The sequence below is a fragment of the Cyanistes caeruleus genome, chromosome 6 (assembly GCF_971803275.1).
Source record: "Cyanistes caeruleus chromosome 6, bCyaCae1.hap1.1, whole genome shotgun sequence".
In the NCBI taxonomy this organism is placed as follows: domain Eukaryota; kingdom Metazoa; phylum Chordata; class Aves; order Passeriformes; family Paridae; genus Cyanistes; species Cyanistes caeruleus.
In genome coordinates this window covers 60,573,319-60,595,804 of record NC_141706.1, presented here as the reverse complement: position 1 = coordinate 60,595,804, position 22,486 = coordinate 60,573,319, and the positions used below count along the sequence as shown (strand labels likewise).

Below are 22,486 nucleotides of genomic sequence, written 5' to 3'. Positions count from 1 at the left end.
GGGAAGTAATCTCAAGTTCCTCGTAGATCCAGTTCATTGTATTAACAATGTACTCCCCTCTCACCTCGCCATATGTAAAGGAAAACCAACAGTGATGTCAATAGAGAAAATAGAAGAGCACTCTCCTAAGTGTCTATTTTTCTTTTATAAGCCAAACCTTAACCCATCTGAGGTTTATATGGTGATAAGAAAATTCTGACAGCTTGTCCAGAAACTCTGTCCCACTGAACAACTAATCCAGCACTGTCAGATTTGAGCTCACAAGTAGAAGAGAAAATATTCTTCTTTTTCCTGCAATATCTGTTCTGGCCAAAAGAGAAAAACACAGCTTGGAGTGCCATCTAGAGGAATGCACTCCTCTACAGAAAACTGTTGTTGGTTGAAGATGTAATGTCTCACCAAGATTTTCAAGCTAACTCTAGTAAGGAAATAGGGGATGAGAGCATGAAAAGCACCTGCATGTTCCTCCATATTTTGGCATGTATGTGAATACACCCAAAATTTCAGTGATATCTGTACATGTAACTACATGTCTTTAAAAACTGCCACAGCAACAAGAAACATTGATTTGTAATGATGGATAAGATACTCCAAGGAACCTTGGAAGTGTCTGAAGAGATAGCTAAGGAGCAGCCTGGAAACCAAAAAGTGGAACATTGATGGGGGTCACCTCTAAAAGTCCTTATTTGTATGGGGATTTTTGTGTATGCACAGCCCTGGCAAGGCTGATGGAGCTCCAGCCCAGTGCCACTCACAGCACTCACAGCTGGAGCACTGCTCTCCTTTCCTGTCACTTCAGAAAGTCTTCCAGGGCAGAGCTGTGGTGAATACAGATATCAGACACCAGGTGACTCAGCTGTGGTCCCTGAGTGACTGCAGGAGGAAAGGCAGCCCAGGGACACAGCACTGCTCAGGGCCAGCACCAGGGCAGCCCAGAAGGAGGGAGGAGGCTCTCCAAGCACTGCCCTCAGTGCAGGTGGGATGTCCTAGCCACAAGAGCACCCATGTAGCAGCTTTGCCCTGCTCCCCCATCCTGCTTGATGCCCAAGACAGACACCCACACATCCAAACATCCCCAGGCACTTGGGGTTCCAAAGCAGCTAAGTTGGAAACTGGCCCCAAGGTTTAAATCCCACGCATTTATCTCTACCAACTAGCCTCAACACTTAGGTATTTCCCTGTATCTCTAATTTCTAAATGCTCTTAAAAATCTGCCCTTGCTATTGTAGCATGGCTCAAATGTTAAAGTGGCCAGGAGTTTATTAATAATGTTTAAACACATGTAAGCAAACACTGTTAATGGAACATTTAGGTTGAAATACATGGTTTCCAAAGATAAAATATCACACCAATAATGATCTGTGTCTCTGATGTTTGCTTTAATGCCAGACAGCTTGTCATACAACATACCTGCAGTGAGGTAAGCACACAAAAAAATCAAACATCATACATTGACTAATGGTTTTGCAGGTAGAGTCAACTACCAGAAATTCTTATGTCCTCAATGTGGATGCCACAAGAAAGTGATTTCTCTGGCAAAGACAAATAGAAGAGAGTTCCTTGATTTGCACATGAACAAGATCCAAATAATTTTTTTTTTTTGTTCTTATTTTAAAAGTACATTTCAGTTCACTTCAGGGTCTGCCTCCCAGTTACAGTCTTTCTGTCCCTGCACATCTTCCAGATCCACCGCGTATTTGGAATTCCAGTCTCGATCAAAAAGCTCTTTCAGCTGCTCCTGGATAGGTTGTTGCCTACTTTGCAGGTTGGTCGAATTCTGTTTGATAATTAGTCCCACACCAGCTGTATCAGTGAAATAGTTTTCTGACCAATTGGAAGTCCCTGTGCAATGGAAAAGTAGCTGATTAGAAAAGGTTCATTTCCCAGTGTTCTGTTTGATCTCTGGGCTTTGTTGGCTTGCTCTATGACTGCAAATCTCATTAGGACCAAAGAGGCAGCAAAAATCAGGTCACCTCCTTCTCATGACAGACCTCAGGTTTTGAAAACTTGGTATTAACTGCAACCCTGAAGGTTCATAACCTTCTGATTCATTACAGCCTGTGACAGAATGCACAAATCTACTTGTAAACATGGTAATAAAGTGCAATATTTGAGTATTAAGAGGGGTAAAAGCCAGTGTTTGACATGGGTTTCTGTGTTTAAAGAAGAAAGTCTTTAATAGACTTAATTCTTTTCACTTGTTAAAGGAAAACAAAAGGAGAAACTGGACTCTTGATCAATAAACCCTTGGGAGCTGTTCTGAGCTTGACATGTAAAGCCTGCTTCTAAACCAGGCAAAGCTGGGAATCCAGCTGCAGACATTGTCTAGGGCTCTCTCCAAAGCTACCTCAATTCAGAAAATCAAGCACTGTGAAAAATACACATTTCATCACTTACGCACTTCCCCTCGTGATCCCCTTAGCCAGAAAAATCTGTCAATTCCCAGAAGGTGCTTAGGCATGAAAAAAAAATTATCTGCATATATGCTTTCAAGTATAAAACAAGTTATTAAAGTATTGAAGGCAATTGGAGCTGTAAACCCTCAGCCAGCTGGAAGATCAGGCTATTTGCTGGTGTGCATTGCTGGCAGGATGCACTTTCGCATCCCCTTTTTTGAGGGTTCCTAATAAGAGAGTGAAACGTAAACACCATCCTGGCTTTCAGGAACAGCACACAGTTGACATTACTGTTTTCTCATTTCCTAGAGTTCTGTTCAGCAAACAGTGCATAGAATTAATTCCTCCCAGCAGTTCCTTTTTATTAAAGCACGATAATGTTACGTACTGGAGCACCAGCTATCGCTGTGTTGCTCTGAGCACACAGGCTGTGAAATTCCCACTGCTTGAAATTGTCACAGGCTGTGCACTCAGCCTTGTCATGCTCTGTTCTAATGGTTCACAATCACATGAAATAATCTCTTACTGAACTTGACCTACATTACCATCTTCACATCTGTACCTCTTTACCTAGGACAGACTTTGCTTTATATAGCAAAATGAGGTATTTTTTGGTATTGCAGCTGGTCCTATCTCAGTCTCAGTCCAGTAGATCTGGAGATAAAGTATTTGGAATAATGGAATACATACCAATGTAGGCTACTTTATCAGTGACCATGTATTTGTTGTGATTCACTCTCCCATGAGGAATGTTTGTATGATTCAGAACGGGAACAATGAAGAGTTTCTGGAGGGAGAAAAATTAAAAATATTAACACAAATCTTAGGGTGAAGAACAGACTTCATGATAGGATAGTGCATGTTTTCTATAGTTTCAAAGAATAGAAGAGCATGGGAAGGACAGAGAAGAACATACTGCACTCTGTAATTGAATAGACCATAGAAGAGATTTTATTCCTATCCAAGAAAACTAGCAAATAATACTTCCACTATACATAAACTGGATAAGCAATTGAGATCAGATACAGATAATGTTTGCCTCACAATGTTCCATTAGTGGCACAGCTATTATCATTACAGGGCAGACAATTAAATGCAGTTTTAGGCAGCTGTTTAATAGATCTGCATTTCCCACTGATTGCTGCTCTTATTTTGTGTGAGAATGGGCTGATCGCAGACACGAGGGGTTCTGCAGGCAACTGTAATGCCTAACTTTTTGTGTTAATTCCTACCATGTACACTTCTCCTACAATCTACATTTCCCTTTATATTTTTTTTTTCAGAAACTCATTCCTCCTTCTGTGATATCTCTCTGTTGTGATTACTGGATCATGTTGGGAGCATCCACACCATCCCCACTCCACTTGATGCATTCCAGCCTAATGCCTTTGGCCTGACTGCAATATTTGGTGTTCAAGAATAGATCTATATGTATAGGCAGACAGCAGAGCTCTCAGTTTTAAAAAACTGATAGCAATTAGACTGATTTAACATATTCCATGCAGGAAAAAGTCTCTGAGAGGAGCACTAAGTTATCATATGAATTGTTAACTGTTACAGTGCTTGGCAAAAGCAACTGCCAGGATAATGTCTCAAGTGCCACAGCCAGGCACATACCTGATATCACTAGTAGCTTGAAAAAGCTGCTTCCTCAAAGATTATTTATTGAGCCTTATTTTCACAAAAATGGGAAGCAGTGACTGCAAAAACAGACAACCCACTTCTCCAAAAGCTAATATCTGTACACACAAACAGCAGCCAAGTCTCAAAAATCAGTGTGGCGCTTTATCCTCAAGCTGTCTTTCCAAAATCAGCTTTCTTATTCATACCACGTCAACACTGATGTGGACATGTGGGTTGTTGAGAGCACGCAGGGACCTCAGATAGTGGAGCATGGCTGGGTCAGTGTATGCCCAGCAGCTGACCAGAAGCCGGACTTGCACTCTGTGGTTGAAAGCCGCGCGTCTCAGGGCGTTGTCAATGGCCGGCCAGTATCTGCAGGAAAGGAGGTGTGTGCAAGAAGGGATATATGTTATTTAAACAGTTCACTAGGAAGCTGTGATGTTAAACTGAGACTTATGAATGATGGTGCACAGATGGGATTTCTGATGTCTAGTAAGTGAAGCACTTGTGGCTTCCCTGGAGGTACAAACAAGGTTTCTGCCTTCTACCAAGTCCGTTCTTTTCACAGAATGTGTTTTGGGACCTCTAGACTCTGCCAAATTGGGGTGAAATTCATCCAGAAGTTTAAAGCTAAGTAAAGTGCACATACACAGATACATGCAGAGCATGGTGCCACCATACTCATCTCCTTAGGGAACCAAAGAAAACAATAGCAACTCCAGGGCAAAGCCGGTTCATACAGCACAGAGTTAAAAGGGCAATGCAGAGCCCAGAGAAAAGTCTAAGAACCATTTTTCAGAATATGGCTTTTTCCGGCCCCTGGAGACTCTTTCAAGAGTCTGCAGTGGTCTTGTGCCATCAGCCATCCTGGGAAGACTCTATCCCTCCCCACCCCTCCCTGTCCTCATTGTGTGTGTCCAAGGTAATGGACACAGCTGTGCTCTCTATGTTCCCTGAGCGTGTTCCCTGAACATGGGAAAATCTGTTTTCCTGACACTTGTGTTGACAGTACCTATGGGGAACATTTTTAACATCCTTCACCCAGCTACACAACACTAAGAGCTGCACAATGTGCATCCCAGGGCTGGTAACTCCAAACACCCACACGGCATTTTCATTCCACAGATACTAACAAATGCTGCACAGAGGGAAATGAGCATGTTTACTACAGTTTGGTGGGCTGATACAGAGAGAGGTCCAGCATTTGCTCACAGTCCCATGAGCAATGATGAATTAATTTGCCTAATTTAATCCTTTTGGTTTTATGTACAAAGGCCTGAATTCTCTAATCCTCCCCTGTGCATCATCCTATTGCAATCAATGGCCTGACTCAGGTCTGTAGCTCAGGCTTGACTTATAGATCCTGAAAAGCTTGGAAAATCATGCTATTTGAAATGTAATTTTTGAATGGTTTAATTTTTTTAAATATATCAGTTTCTAGTTGATTAACACTCAGGGATTAGGCAGCAGCTTTGTTCCCTCTGCCTCAGCTGCTGGAGGAGCCTAACCTGAACTAATCAGCTTCAATTCATGGCACTACAGCTGGTTGCTGTGGAGATAGCCCGAGGCCCTGCACCACTTTCCCTGGGCCTTTCAAACTCTTGTTTGCATCTGATCAGTCCTAGATGTCACAAACTGTGGATTAAGCTTTCAGATGAAGAATAAGGAGTATTAATGCATTCAATCCTAAGGGGAAAAAGAGACTTTCTGGGAATATACTCTTGGCTAAAATCAGAAGATGAGAAACCCAGACTCAACTATACTACACAGAAACCAAAAAAAAATCTCTGAGCTGTTTATTAAATATATCCTCCAAGTAGAAGCTAGTCTCAAGATTTTGTTTCTTGGACAGTAGAATTATCTGTGTCTCTCCATTATCCTAAAATCTTCCCCATAACACACCTATGCCCCTGCTGAACAACAGAGGCTTTACCCATTTGTGACAGAGGACATAAGGCATGGTATCATTCTGGCTAAATGACAGCCTACAGCTTACACTGTTCAACAAGCCATGTTGTACAGAATTCTTTCACTTGAGCTTTCTCAGATTATTTAGATGGTTGGAAAACTCAGAAATGTTTTAAGCAGATAATTCAGAGCACTTGGTTGCATGTAAACATCCTAATTCGAGCATATCTAAGAGGATTTGTGAGTCTTCGTGCTGCCCCATGACTGACTAACTTTCTGTGCTGCTCAGGGTTGGGTTGGTGTGCATAGTTCTGCTGTGACCTTGGGCAGTGTCTGGGACCATGGCAGTGGTTCACCACACACAGGCTCAAGGCCAGGCTGGATGGGGTTTGAGCAGCCTGGTCTAGTGAAAGGTGACCCTGCCCATGGCACAGGAGGGGAGGAATGAGGTGGTCTGAAACCCAAACCATTCTATGACTCTGTGATTACTCCAGATCACCACTTTTTTCTGAAGCTGTTGCCGGAACTTAGATGGAATTATTAAAAACAAAACAAAACCACCAAACAACAACAACAAAAAACCCCCAACAACAAGCAGAAAAACACCTACACCCAAACAAAAAAACCCAGAAGTTTATTTTAGAGGCTGTTCCAGCTCTCACTGCAAAGGTCAGGACAGCCAAGAGCCACCCTCTAAACTATGTGTCAAGTTCATCAAGCAGGAAACAGAGCAGCAAGTCAAGATTCTTCAGAAGTAAAGGCACAACTCCCTGGCACAACTTTTCCATTTCCTCTCATCCTGTCCCTTGGGACCTGAGAGGCACAGTCTAGGGGATGGTTGTGAATGCAGAGCAAAGCCTCAATTCTCTCCATTCTGAATATTTTCATTGCAGAAGGAGGGGGATCACATATTTTTTCTTTAAATAGTACAAGTAACTGATCTGCTCAGGATTAAAGTTGTACCTTTTTGGAAGGACAAAACGGCTGGTAGGGAAATATTCCATAACAGAAACATAGACAAACTTCTGTGCCTGGCTGATAATACTGAGTATAGCATAGAGGTCATGGGTGCGACCTTCTGGACAAAATGCTGGAGGGGAAGCCTGTAAAAAAAACCAAAAAACAACCACATAGCTAAGCAATTTTATTTTTTTTTTCCTCTCAGAAAATTCATTTATGTTTAAATCTGTCTAGTTTTCATTAAAATATTACAAAGCACTTGAGATGGACCACCATCTTTCCTCATGCTTTCCATACCCTTCTGGGTCAGATAATTACTGATATATTGAGCCTACAGGTGATTAGAAGAGACCTGCACACTATTCCTGCCATATAATTTGACAGCTAATGCTGGGTTTATCCCTATTCTATCCCTATTCTTTGAATAGTTCCAGAGAAACCTAAGGAACAAAATCTTATCCTTCTGGAACACAAGCAGCTGAGGAGGACTGCTGAAGAAACTTTCCTGCTCAATCCTTCAACAGTTTACAATCTGTCATGTTGTTTTCAAACATACTTACAGAAAAATAGGTTTCTGTCAAGATTCCATTGAATTCTACTTCCAGAGGCCGATGATTGTTAATGTGGGTAGAATAATTAAGAGGCCAAGGGAATGGGATGGTAGAGTTAGGATATCCAACATCCCAGTAGGTACTAAATGTTTTCCAGAGGTCTTTGGCCAGACAGCTGCAGTTATACATCACAGCACCAAACTCTTTCACCTGCAAAGAGAGCAAGCTGTGTCACAGCCCCAGAATGAGTCACCTCCAGGGATTTCTTTGCTGTTTCTTCCGCTTTGACAATATTTTACATCATTACAATTTTTTCTCTGTTATCTGCTAGAACATGAATTTTCCCCCAGATTTTTGAATATGTAGCAGCAGAGGTTACCTGAGATAAAGATCTCCAGTCCATGTTTGCACTACCAATATATATGTGTTTCATGTCTACTATCCAGAATTTGCTATGCAACACTCCTCCTGTCAAACGTCCAAAATCAATCTTTTTCACATGAGCCCCTGAAGAAAGATGGGGAGGGGAAAAAAGAGTTTAGATGTAGCATGGAGATGGTTCCTCAACAGCCAGAACACATCTGCATGTCTGACTCTTGCAGGCAGTAACAACTACCAAAATTCACAAGCACACATTCCTGGGAACACAGTAATTTGAAATAAAATATTCAAAATGTGAAGTTTCAGAAAATCCTAAAGAGCATGGAAACACAGAAAGAAAGCATGAACTAGTGAGCAGACAGTGCTGTGAATCCATGTAAGCACCACACCAGAACAGGAGAAACAGTTTCCCCAGATGCCTTTTTGCGATACAGAAGCTCTGAATGGATCACTGAAGAGAAATAATTACCTTTTTTCTCTAAAATCTCAAGGTCCGTTGATTTTGTAGCCAGAGTTGGTGAACTTGCTGCAATATACAAAGAGACATTCTCTGCGAGTAACCTCTCAAACCTCTGCAGAATATCTTCACCCTGTGTGGCACATTGGTATTTTTTATATTTTGTTAGAGAAAGTGTAGTAAGATACATGCAAATTCAGTGTTACTAATGAGAATCCCAGCACGAGGAAGATCAGAAATTTCACCCATTTCAGCCTAACTTGACTGAAGGAGGAAAGTTGGAGTGTTGCTTCAGAACAGCATGGAAAACCTTCCTGGATTTGCAGGAGGAGTCAAGCAATGTCTCTGGGAGACAGAGCACACAGCCAACCTGCCCTCTGCCACATGTACATGAGGAAAAAAAACACAGTTGTGCTTGTTGATTTTACATTACCCGCTTGGAAGAGGAGTCGTTGACACCGATATCCTTCCCAGTAAGAGACCAGTAGTAAGAAGCCACATAAACTTTTTCCTGGGCTAGATCAAGCAGTCCCATCCAGGCTTGGTACAAGGGTTTGGCCGCAGTGCTGTTTATCTCGAAGGGTAAGTCATAAGGAACATTTTCCACAAGTTCAAAGCTGCAATGGCAATTTTGTATTGTGAAGCAAGTGGCTGTGACCCCAACAGGACACCAAGCACCTGTCAGGCCATACAGCTGGCCTTGCTGGGTGTCAGCCTCCATAGCAAACAAGATGAGCTGGACAAACAGGCTGGGAGTGCTTTCTACCCCTAATTTTTACTGTAACTATTTCTCCATCCGGTGATGGCTTTTCCATGTGCCATTCTAACCTGACTCACCTGCAGGAGTCATTGGACCTCTTGGTGCCCTCCTCAGTTATGGTGGCTCTTAGGAGGGCTCTGTAGAGTCCTTCTTCCTCTGGGAGGTCTCTGTAGAGTCCTTCTTCCTCCTCCACCTTTCTGTAAATGCTGACAACTGCTGCTTCTTCGTTAGCATCAGCTGTGCTGTCCACACTCATGAAGTAAACAGCCATCAGGACAAGACCAAGTGTCAAAATTGCTCCTAAGATTTGAAACTACAACAGAACCCACAGAGGAGAAGATTTAAGTGATCACCAAGATGACCAGCTAATGGATGATTACCTGTGAAAAAATCAGAGTCTTTGAATAGCAGATCTGTTTGCAGCTACTGCCAGACATTGTTCTCAGATGCAGCACTGAAAGTGAGGAACAGCTGTTCAAAGTCTGCTTGGACAGGGCAGAGAAACCTGATCTAGCTGAATATGTCCCTTCTCTCTGCAGGGAGGTTGGACTAGATGACCTTTAAAGGGTCCCTTTAAACTTAAATGAGGTGCAGAGAAAAGGACCAAAACTTGCCAAAATTATTCCCACTGAAATCCCAAAATCAGGGAAGAAAAGTGAACAAAGAGACAGGAGAAGAAACTGAAGAAATGAAATACTAAAACCAGAGAAAATTCTGAAACTAAGTGAAAACAATAAAAGCCAATGGGATGACATGACGTGCAGGGAAATGGACCAAAGCTTGCCCAATTGATCCTCATAGAAATGTCAAGATTTCATTCCCTTTCCTGAAAGGAAGGGAATGAAGTCTTGAAATCAGAGAACCAAATGGAACAAACACTTTTGAAAGGCAATATAATCAAATAAAGTTTGGAATTTTGGAAAAAAAAAAAAAAAAAAGAAAATTTGGAAATGGAAATATGTTGGTTTATATGAATACCATTATTTTAGTTCCATTTTTCTATTTAATATTTTTGTGCCAACATATCAATCCCTTGTTTTTTTCCCAAATTTTGTGATTAATTTGACATTGATTAGCTTTATTTTAGCACAGGACCAATGGATGTTCAACCAAATTTCTACCAAAATGAAAATGAGGCAATTCCTAACACAAGATTAGCTCTGTGGGATTAAGCCAAGCATTACCATTAAAAAGGAAGTCTGTGTTATCAGGGCTATAAAAACGGTTCAGAAAGTGTCAGAGGGAGAAAGATACTTTGTGGTGTCTGAACGTGTTCTGGTTTTGTCTTAGACCTCCCTTAACTGAAACTACACAAATCTCATTTGTCCATGTGAACTGTTTTCCCATGTCGTTCTAGAATGGTAAGTTAGTTTCATTTCCCTTTTGCTGCACTTTCATTTATTCTCCTGAATGTAGATGGAAAAAAAAAAACCAAAGTAGCCTGGTTACCTGGTGGCTTCAGATCTGGAGTCCAGCCACTCACATGCTGAAAATTATAGCACCAGGCTCTAAATGCTGCCCTTTACTGAGCAGGAAAAGACAGCCAGCCATACATGTAGATATATTTTCCCCCATTATCATGTCTGGCTCCCCATGGCAGTTCTTGGGAGCTGGAGCCATCCACCAGCCCGTGATAGGCAACACCCACTTGAGCTTCTGAGCTTCCAGGCAGGAGAACCGAGTCTGAGGTGGTCATGAGGCTGTAGCCATAAATCTGAGCTCCCAGAAGGGCACATGGGAAAACCACACAGAAACCACTTGCCTCTGAAAGTTTCTGTTTCAGTTTCTATGTGGATAACGTTTATTGCTTTTAATTTTCTCTGTTTTTCTTAAAATCGACCATGCTGATATCGATTTCAGGCAGTGATTTGAATGAAATAATCATTTTTAAACTATCTACTTAAATTTTTGCCCTCTGGCTTGTTCACCTCACCACAAAAAAAAAAAAAAAAAAAAAAAAATCTCACCCATTTTTTAACAGTTCTGCATTTCATCACATGAACACATTAGCAGGACTTAAAGAGGTTTTAGAAGACATTTCTAAGGTAAGAAATCTATTGTGAAGTCACATCACGGCTGACACCATGCTACTCACTGTGATGTCCAGGCACTCTGGGCACCTGAATAAATGAACAAATGAATACATGAATAAATGCTGTGCCAGTGGTGGCAGTGAGGCTGTTTGTACAAGCATGGTTTCCTTGTCCCGAGCCAGACGGAGCTGCAGGATTTATCTCCAAATTACTCCCTCTGGGCAAGGTTTGATCAGTCTACCAGATAAATCAATGAGGGCTTTGTCACTCACTTGTTTACAAATAGGATTGAAACCTACACAGATTTCTAAAATGGCCAATAAAACAATTCTTCTTAACCTGTTATTTCTTTTCAGAAATGTCAACACAATCTCAGCTCCTGTAAGCAAATGTGGTGTATCCCAATAATTACCGTTTTGATGTCTTTTTGATTGTTCACGCCTGATTTCATGTTGGAGGACTCATTAAACATCAGGGATGTTTTCAATGCCTTTTTCACAATCTGCAAAACAGAAATGTATGCAAGGGGAAAAATAAAGCTTTATGACAACATTTGTGTACAGCCAATTACAGACAAAAAGTGCAGGTTACTGCCACTGCTTTACACAGTGCTCTGAGGTTTGAGTGTGGATCTGTGCAACATCCTCCCTGTGTTATGGGTCTTGAGTGACATTAACAGATTCCAAAGTGACAGAGAGACGTGTAGCCACAGTTTTTCCCCAGTGCTGTTTACAAACAAAAATCCCTGCAGTAATTAATGTGTAAACAACTGCATCACTGCCTCTTCCAGCCATCCTTCAACACCCACTTTTGTCCTATTGCAAGCGAACGTATTTGCCAACAAGCAGTAATTAAATGCAGAAGCAGTGTGTGATAGTGTGCAGCATCAGTCTCATTCTGTGTGTGACTGTGTCAGGCTTCTCTCTTCCTGTGCCTGTGAGCTGTCTTCAATGCCAGTGTCTCTTCCAGAAGTGACTCTGTTAAGGGCACAGGAACCAGGCTGAAATAAAAACTCCCCTTCTCTTCTGTTGCAGTCATGACTCTAGAAAATAAGTTATCTTCTTTTCCTTCTCAGGCAGCATTTCTCCAATCTTGTGTTACCACCAGCAGAGGCAACCATAAGAGCAAAAACCAAAATATGCCAATATGACAGCAGATGGCCAGACAGGGGGAGTGGGCACTTGCCTGTTTTACCTTCTCAAAAACTTGACACGTGCCCAGTGGGTCATGAATCATCCCTGCATTGGCAGAGTTGAATTTACACCACAGGAACCTGATGACACATTTCATTCTCAGAAGCAAGAAGCAGATCCTGGGGCACAGCAGATCTCAGAAGGTGCTACCAGATGATACCACCACCTGCCCTGAACAGTTGTTCAGTCCCTGAACAACTGCTTCTGCCCCCTGAGCCACTGGGCATTTGTAGCCTGGAGGATGAGCGTGCTGCAGTGTCCTTGGATATGGAATTGCTCTGTGGGTGGCCACACTCAAGTTTTAGGTAGGAAAGATCCTGCCAGACTTGTCCCATGTGTTCACAGCTGTTGTCACCTGAACTGGATGGGCTTATGGTGCCTGGCCTCCCCCAGCAGCAAAGCAGCATGGCCATACACATTCCCTGCTGCTTCCTGCCCACTCCACCGTTCTGTATGGGTGCTGTGGCTGCATGGAACAGGCAGGGGCTGGGCACTGCCCAGACACAGCCACAAAGGCTTCCTGTGGGACTCGACTCCCAGGCACTGGTGGGGCTGGACCAAAGAGGTGGAGGATGTCTTGGAGGACAAGGGAGGTGGCTCTGAAACAGTGACTTGGGGAACACAGAGAGGGATGTGGAAAGGGAGGGCCTGTGGTAAAAGAGCAGACAAGAGAGAATGACAAAGATGGAAAAGGTGGAGGGGAAGAAAAGGTACAAACACTCCTGCTTTGAAAGCATACTGGAGCTGCATAGAAGAAAGCCATGTTTCCATTTCAGGACCTGCTTGTTTTATCAGCTGTAATCACCATAGCAGGGCCCACTTCCCAAAGCAGTTTTACTCACACTTTTTGCTGTCACTTCTGTTTTCTACCCCAGGCTCAGCTGCAAGCTTTTACACTAGAAATAGTTACAAATGCTGGCAGGAAAACACCCATTCTTCCAGAGAAATGGAGTGCCTGCCAGCAGTGAAGGACAGTTGGCCATTCCCATACCTCTGAAATCCCAGTTCATGTTTTTAGCACAGTATAAAGACCCACTGTCTTACCCCAAAGAGCTGATAGCCCAAGCAGTTGGGGGTATAACCCACCACACAGAGAAAGGTGTGTGTGACAGCAACACACATGAGAGGAAGTGGTCGCATTCCAACCCCAAAATCTTAGTGAGAAGAAAGGGAAGAGAGAGCAGGAGAGAAGATGTGAAAGATTTGGGTAGGAAAGTGAGGCAAAGGTATTTCAAAGGAGGAGGAGAAAGTCATCTGACAAATAGCAGCAGCCCTTCAGGCTGGGCCAGGAGAGCCACTGAGGGTGCAGGTCACGCTCCAGAGTTGTGGCTTTAACACAGCTGTCCCTGTCAGGGCTGGCCCAGAACAAACAACCACCACGGGTTCTTCTCATCACAGAACTGGAGCTGAAAGGAGTTGCCTCGTCCCTCTGGCTCCCAAAGTCACATCTAGTGACCCAGGCGGTGTCTTGGTGAGAAACTGCAGGTGGCAGTGCTTTTAGAGCCACATGACGGCCTCAGATGGATGGAGTTTACCAGAAACAACTTGTTTCACTTCTCTTTTTCAGCAACAATTACAAAATGTCTTCCAAAAGCAGCGTTTTTCTTAAAATACAAAGGTGAACAGATTTGGTGTGTGCTGTGATAGAATCATCTACCATTCTGTGCAAACAAAGCCCTTCTCCGTGTCTTTGACTGGTGATGAGTCCCACCTGCTGTACAGAAGTTGTGAGAACTGCTTTAAAACAGTTTCGTTTTCAAGAAGGGAAACATCACAGAGGCAAACAGAATTCCTAAGAGTAATATTGTAGCTACTCAGCAATTAACTACGTCTCCCTGGAAGCTTTCAGGGCTCTACCAGCTGCCAGTGTCAATGCCTGAAGTTCATCCAAGAGCAATAAATTTAAGCACTATTTAGCACTGCTTCACAGGCTGGGACACCAGCTAATGCCAGTCTGGTGAGTACCCACAGGACAGTGATGTTTATAACATTAGGGTTGCTTTCTCCTTGCCTCTGAAATACCTCTTGGTACCTCATGTCTCCACCAGCAACAAATTGTGTCAGACTTTGACTCTCAAACACAAGAATGTGATTTTTCACTATACAAAATCCACCCCAGGAGCTGTTGGAAGTTCCTCAGATGAACAAGGTACATTCATCTCACAGCCACTCCCCAGCTCTTTCAAGATGATAACAAATGTACTTACCATCCTGGAAGGTCTCCTCCTGTGTGGATGTCCCACTGCACTCTGATGTTACTCCCAGCCTTATGTACAAGAGCTAGTACTCATGCTCTGTCAGCACATTTGTTTAGGGTTCTTCTGGTTTTTTTCCCCTCCTTCTGTGGATCACTTCCTCCTAGACACTGAGTTTTACAATGTGCACTGACTGGGTGCTAAGTTATCATACAGTTGTTGTGACCCAATTCTTAAAACTCCAGGTCCTGATCCTCATGTTGAGGATCATGTATGATCCTCAAGCCATAACTTGGTTGGATGGGGAAGCTCCCACTCAGTGGTGGAAAGTCCAGATCAGCATGAGAGGATACTCACTGTTTGGAAGGACTGCTCAGCTTTGGTTAGCAGCCAAAACCTGGCTCTGTTTTCACTGCATTATTCTTGACCAGAAGCTTCATTTTAAGCAGACAAACAAACCCTCCAAAACAACCTCTCTACAAAGTTTTTCTTGAAAGCACTTTCCTGCTCAGTCATGCTTGGACAAGCACGAGGGAGCAAGCCAGCTCCTTTGAAACAGTGCAGCCCTCATGCTGAACACGTGGTGTTGGAATTTGCAGTGGTGCTGTTGAGGGGTTATAGCTGACACTGAGTTTGGGGCAGCTTCTAAGAAATTGTGCCTTCTGTAAAAATCCAAAGGCTGCACTTCAGCTGACACAAATGAAAGCATGAAAGTTTCACTCTGGAAATGCTGCTGTTGTTCTCCAGGTGGCCTCTTATTCCTACTGACCCCAAGGATGCAGTTCCCTAGTGCAGTACCAGAGGAAGGATGCTGTAAGGAGTCAGTGGAGAGACAGCTTGGCACACAAGGCTCTAGCACACCTTGTATCAAGCTGCTGAAGACGGGAAAATAAGGAGCCAGAGGATAGGTCTGGTACAACAGCAAGAGGCCTTTCCCTGGGAAGCTGCAAGTGCCATGAGTCTTCTGGTTCCCTCAAGACTAAAATACAAGCATGAACTCAAAGAAGCCCAAAAAGCAGTGGAGCGTATAGGACACATCTCTGCCCAGCTACCTCACTCCTGAATTACTGCTGTGCACAGATCACTTATCATGGGAGCCATCCCAAATCTCTGTCACAACAGGACTTAAAGCAAAGGCTGCTGCTGTCCCTGTAGATCTGGGTTACCAGAAAGCTGGAGGCAGGATCTGCAGACAGTGAAAAGAGCTCTGGAAAGCCAGCCCTGCTAAAGGTCCAAATCACCCCCAGGAAGTGTCCCTGGCCCTCAGATGACTTCAGAGGCTGAGCATTCCAACTAAATATTTCAGCTAAGCTCCTGCTTGTGTGCAGGACTGAAATCCTGGCATGAACTATGTCAACCTCAGTCTCAAAAGCTCCCACTGACTTTGGGATCGAGCCACACAGGCAGCAGCACCTTTCTACAAACTTCAGGATTTGTCAATTATTTCTCCAACATCACAAGTTCAGTTCAAGTGGGTTGTATCAGAGGAAAAGCAGCTTCCAGGAAAAAGAGCTGTATTTCTCCTCCTCTTCATCAGCTCTCTAACCACTTGCAGCTCTGATAAATTCCACTGTCCTCCTCCAGTCCAGCCTGCAAAATCCTGGTTTCCTTCTGCTCATCTGATCTCACATACCAGCCCAACAATTCTGCATTTCTGATCTTACTAACAGTGCTGTAGCTATGACAGTTTCAGGATGGAAGCGGATTTATGGGTAGAATATGGTTGTATTTGACCAATTCATGCAGCTGGGGGGAGGAAACAAAAAAATAGCAAGGTTTAGAGCAAACAGGAAATTTTCTTTATTCTTCCTCTTCCCCGTCTCTCAGACAAGGCGCCTTCTACCAGTTGCTCTGGCTGACTTGCCACCATCCCACACGCAGAGTAAATTCATCTCTCGCTGTATGGCTGGGTGGCACTCTGTGGTTAACATGTTCCCTCTGAAAGTCATGCCTCATCCAGTTTGTTATAGATGCATTAAAAGATAGAGTGAAAGAGCTTTTTCTGCCTGTGTGGGAGGTTTGCTAAGAAGAAACTGCCAGTTTAACACATTCTCATCTCTGCGAGCTAATTATAGACAAAAACATCAGTACCACTGCAGAGATTACTACAAAACTACACTTTCTGTTTCATGAGAACAAGGCTGGGCTCCAAATACCAACAGTTGACAGAAGGATGGGAGGCAGAAACAGCCAAGGACCGTACATTTGAGAAGAAAAATGCTCTATTTATACTTTGTGCCATAAGATTGTATACTTAAATTAGCTGGGGAGGGGGGACCCAAAGAAGTTATTTCAAGTTTAGAACTGGGAAGTGATTCAGATGACAAGCCTAGGGAAAATTTCAAAGTCTGAATAAAATTGTGATTTGTTTGGAAGCATTTTTAAAGATTTACTCAGTTTCCACTTTTTAAAATATTCAGTAAATTCACTAAGATATCTGACCATGGACTTGAAACATTTAACTTGAAATATTTAGCTCACTTGGAATAATGTTATTCAGCCTAAAATTAAATACTAAAGCCTGCCAGCCATGTTTTGTTTGGAAAAATATTTCAATTGCAAACAAATAAATAAAGCCATGAATATAGTGCAAGAGAGTTCTTCACTGTCTCTGTCTTGTCACTCATCTTTTGTAGCACTCACCCTCCAGTCACACCTGGGAAAGATGACTTGCAAGTATTAGGAAAATACTTCAGTGTGTGTTGGTGTTGAATGTATTTTGTATTATAAAAATTTTATTCCTTCTCTTCTCTCTGTGGTATTGCTTTTGCTGAAACCAAACTTCATCCATGCCTCTGGATCTCCTCTTGCCTGGGAAGTGCCAGGTGAATGCTATATTTTGAGATTTTTGCTGTTTTTTTTCCTTCCTCTGATTTGAATGTTGACAGAAGCATTTAATGTTGAACAAACCCAGCTCTTTTGGCAAGAACAGTATTTCCAATATTTCTGTTTAGAGGAAAAAAGGCTAAATCAGGGTAGAGTGCTACTTTCTTATATTCATTGTTCTTGGCTTCGGTTGCTCAGCCCACATCAATCACAGAGCTCAGCAGCCAATCCACTAAAATAAAACACCTTTCCTAGGGAACTGCACAGGTGAGCTCTCGTGTGCTGGTGCTCAGAGTCTTTGCAGGGTTACATCCAAAAGGTTGTGCTCCATTAGGGAAAGCAACACCCCTGCAGGCAAACTGCTCACTGCTGCTCCACACCAACCCCATCTCACCAGCTGAGACCAGCAGGGCTCTGCAGCAGCCCACGGATGTCCTTGCTGAGAAACACACGGTGCCCTCCCACCATCCCATGGGCAGAACCCAGCAGATGAGGGTCTACCCCTGGATCTTCACACAACATCCAAAAAAAGAGAACCTGTCTCCTCCAAAGAATTAAAAGTTTTGTTTTGAGAGGGGATCCTGAAACCCTGCTCAAGGCAAAGCATTCTGATGTTCCTTGCTATGTACATGTGGAAAACCAGGCTTTATTCCCCAAAGCAGCTGAGGATGTTGGAAGCCAAACTTGCAGCTGAAGGCTCAGCAGGAAGGTGCACAGAGGAGATCATTACTTTTCCCATCTATCCTTTATTTTTCAATTCTAGCAGCTTTCATTATGTTGCAAATAGTTTTGGCTACAGTTCCACCGCCTCTTATGTTTACTCAGTCAAACCGTTAAAAATTAATGAAGTGGGTGCACTATTGATTTCAGAAGGGCCCTTTGCACAGCATCCCAACTCAAACACTGCTCCTGTCAGGGAAACCTGGGGAGAGGCAATATTGTTAGTGTGTAATCCAGCCCTGCACTGTAGGCAACACAGAAAACCTCTGCAGACACAGCACATGAACTAAGCTTCAGAAAGCTTCTTAAGAGAGGCTAAGATTTATTATTTTTTTAAACACAAAATCCCTCCCTAAAATTTTTAAGTGTAAAAGATTTCCATGTTCAAGTACCTAATGGAAAGGTAAGCAGGGATGGAAAATCTCCCAGTGCTTCTAGTTAGGGACTAGTATTTTCTTGCTCTTCTTCCTTCTTCTTGCCAGTGTGTTACTGCTGGCAAACAATGCCATGTTTTCATCAGCTGCACGTGTTCTGCTTCCTGCAGGAGCTGTGCTAATGCAGTCCCACGTGGCACCAGGCAGGGTGGGGGAGGCTGAAGGCAGTGCAGAGAAGGAGGAATTAACAATATTTCTAAAGTGCCAGGAAGGATGCAAAGCTCAGACAGAAATGCAGGATGGAAGGAGGACACTGGTGGAATGAAGGCAAACATCAAAAAGGATTTCACAGACACATGGACTATATATATAGGTTTTTATATGTCTAGCATATATGTCTGTGAACACATAAACTATGTGTTCATATCAAATATCAAAACATTTTGATATTTTCATGTTTTTTTTAAATATATATCTAAAAGGTGAGTGCAAAAAAATAAGCCTAATAATGTATCTACAATCACATACCTCCTGGGGAATGATCACTTCCAGGCTGGATTCAACCACCATGTTAATCGTGACAATGAAACAAAACAGCACTAAAGATTAAATCAATACCATATTCAGATGTGTCACCCTGATGTGAAAGGGACTTTGGGACTCCAGCCCAGGAAGTTCTGGGGGAGTAAGAGAACTCCTGTTCCTTGGTGTGCCCAGCCATAGGTGTCAGCAGGACTGATGCAGTCATGCTGTGAGTCTTGAGCTGCTGACAATTCTGTCATTGCACTGCACTTAACACCAGTGAGAACAGGCAGTTGAAACAATCCATCCACCAAACACACATCCTCCTCCAAATTAACACACAAAATCCAGCATTACTGTCACATGATAAAAGAATGATTTATTAGAGCAACTTTATGATAAAATTATATAAAATAACAATTTGGTTTTTTAAAGACATCCACAATATCACCTCAAAACAAAATGTACAGATACTGCCTATAATCCAAACAAAAATAAATTACTGTTCAAAAAAAAACCAAAACAACAAACCAAAAGTGGAAAGAAATCATGGCAGAAGAAACAAATCAAAATTATACACAGCATTTAAAGAGGGTGTGGAAAAGAGAGAGTCATTAATTGATTCAAGTTATACAAACGTGTTTCAGCTTTACTCTCAGACAGCTCAGCTTGCATTTGTGTTGCATGCAAATGGAATGATCCAGTGAACAGTTCAGAACAGCAGAATCAGCAGCATAACAACAGCAGAGAGTGAAATAGGCACAATTCAGCACGGGGCACATTGAAAGTGAACAGGTAGTTCTGTCTGGTCTTTGCAAAAGTTATACACATTTACCAACTTCAAAAATAGCTAGTGTGATCTGCAAAACAAGAAAAATCTAGTAGAATCTTGCACTTAAATACTTTACACTTTTTTATCTTTTTTTTTTTTTGTCTCCTTTTTTGTCAGTAGGCTGTATGTAAACATTCCACTAATTGTACCTTTACTAAAACACTCAAAGATGATGCAGACGTTCTTTCCTCCTGGAGCATGACCACAACATGACACCACCACAGATCCAGCTGGGTCCTCCCTCCCAAAGCTCCTACACACCCTCACAGGAATTTACATTCACGCCATCAGAACAGATTAACAGGATTTTACATTTGAAAGCGTCAAACTGAAAAGTTTTCAAGTATAGTGGAAGAGCTGAGGGCTGGGATTTTTGGAAGGTGCTCAGGGCATCAGGCACCCAAAGCATATGGAAAACCCAAAAGGACCTGAGCACTTGCTTCCCCAAGACTTGGAAAATCCCACCCTTTGTTACATTGCTTTAGTCAGACACAAAACACATGAAAGCAAGGTGGCATGGGCGTGACACACAGGGCAGCATCACCCCTGCCAAGCTGAAAGCAGGGCCCATCCACAGCTCATGGAAGCCAGCAGGAATCTCGTGCACTGATCCTGGGCCTCCCAAATACACCGGTACACATGGGTCAGGTTCACATTGGAGTCACACAGGCATGTTTCCATGGTTGCATACAGTACTGCTTGTAAGAACCAACAATCAGCAAAGGAGTGGATAGCTCTTTGGCTTATCTGGAGCAGACAAGTGCAAACCACAGTACTTCAGAAGCAGTGAATACAAAAAAAAAAAAATGTTGCGTTTCATTGTTGACTAGCTAAACCTTTTCAAATGCAAAGATCCAAGAATGAGCATTGTGTCAGGACACAGAAGCATTTTACAGTTTGGCTGAGTCACAAATAAAACAAATCAAGCTGTGCATCCTCCCTGCCTTCACACACTCATTTCCAAATTATCAAGAGACACTGATTGTTGCATCCTCATTAGTCACTTGAAGAGGTACCATATTTTGCAGGTTGATTTAATTGATGCAAGGTGTCTGTGGGCTCGCTCTCTAGTTCAGAACAGAGCAACCAAGGGAGAAAATCCCTCCCTGATGTGTTCAAGAATCAAAGAAGAATCAAGCAATTTTCAAGTGAAAGTAAACAGAAGTCCCATCAAGGACACATTGGAGAGAAACAGAATCCACTTGCGCATAGCCATGAAGATGTGGAAATAACAAATAATCAGAGAAGTCAGATGTACATCTTAGTAATTCATTTGTCTCTACAGCAAAACTGAAACTAACAGCAACACCTTATCTGTGAAGGTCCTTCAACTCCTAGTGAGTTGGGGTAGCACCTGGTCAGTTCAAACCCGACTAAGAAGGGCTTGAAAAATTGTGTCTCATATGTCAGGAACGATACCACCACTTAGGATATTCACCAAGGACACAGTCAGGTATTTCAAGAAAAGACAGATCAGAATCAACGACTGAATTAACACATTCAGATAGTGCGTATATTACAGGCAGAACAACATCAAGGGCAAATTCTTTTTATTCTGCATTCATCTATGTGAAGTCCAGCAGATTTCTTCATGGAAGGGCATCTCCACACAAGCAGATGAGCTTATAGTCTACTGGAAATCTCTGAAGGATATCTGCACCTACTATTTACCAGCCAGCATCTTGCAGGCTCAAAAATAAACTAATGGCATGTTGACATACTCCCATTTTGGGACCGATCTTGTCTCTGCTGAAACTGATGGAAAGCTCTCGCTGGCTTCACCAGGAAAGCAATCACCTTCTTCACTAGTAAGGTTAAACATTTTGTGAGCATCCCTATTTATTTAAATTATTTTAACAGGTTCCCACTGTTACAACATACTAGCAGAAAAGCTCAGGTAACTACTGAAGCTAACTAAGGAATCCACTACTCACCCCAAAATATAGAGTCAGCACACAAGAAGCAGTCAAGCTTGGGAAACCATTTTCACTGCTTAAACTACATACTGTATGAGGGCAAAGTGGAACTCATCTGCTCACCTTTCCCAGTAAATGTATCCTCCACAGCTAGAAAATAATTTCTTTACTTGATTACTATTTGTTGACCTGGAAGAATGAAAAAGGAATCGATACAAGACAAAAAAAAAAAAAAAAACTGGGAGCAAAAACATCTGAAAGAGATCCCCTCAAAAGCAAAATTTACGCTCTTAAAGCAACAACAATTGCTTAGTGTTTTGCAGTTTAACACAAAGACAGAATATAAACCCCAACTTTTGTTAAGTAAGAAATTGCTCAAACAACTGTACACAACCCTCAGTGTTTCTAGGATTAGAACAGACCAAAAATTAAATCCAGAGACAAAAATCCCAAACGTACCAAGTGCTTGATACTGATGAACAGTTTCTGAAGAACACCACAATGGTGGTCTTTGCAAGCACTTTTGCATTGAAAAAAAAAAATTCATAACAGAACTAGCCATAAAGGTGGAGCATCATTGAAGCCATTATTTTTTCAGTGCTGTCAAGTGATTGCATTAGTTCACAGCAACTGTGTAATTAAGTTTATTCCATAAGCCATTGGAACAGATGGTTTTCTTTGCAATTGGGTAATTACAAACATCTTAGTCTTTGGCCCAGCCAAGAGCATTTGTAGCTCATTATGAAAAGACTGTATATTTAAATTAAAAAAGAAAAGCAGCTTAAAGACAGCATTTGTACCAAAATCATGAAAATTTGGCAAGCTAAATTGTAAAATCG

General features: G+C 42.4%; 1 protein-coding gene across 1 annotated transcript; it reads right to left on the bottom strand.

Annotated features, from left to right (window-relative positions):
• Window positions 1–1,360: 1,360 nt before the first annotated feature.
• On the bottom strand, window positions 1,361–14,629 carry PLD4 (phospholipase D family member 4). Its single transcript, XM_023927433.2, has 11 exons — window positions 14,470–14,629; window positions 11,482–11,571; window positions 9,114–9,349; window positions 8,710–8,893; window positions 8,289–8,409; window positions 7,818–7,945; window positions 7,448–7,648; window positions 6,891–7,030; window positions 4,226–4,391; window positions 3,087–3,183; window positions 1,361–1,842 (listed from the first exon to the last, which is right to left on the bottom strand). The coding sequence occupies exons 1-11, from the start codon at window positions 14,470–14,472 to the stop codon at window positions 1,625–1,627; spliced, it is 1,584 nt and encodes a 527-aa protein (XP_023783201.2). The 5' UTR covers window positions 14,473–14,629; the 3' UTR covers window positions 1,361–1,624.
• Window positions 14,630–22,486: the final 7,857 nt, after the last annotated feature.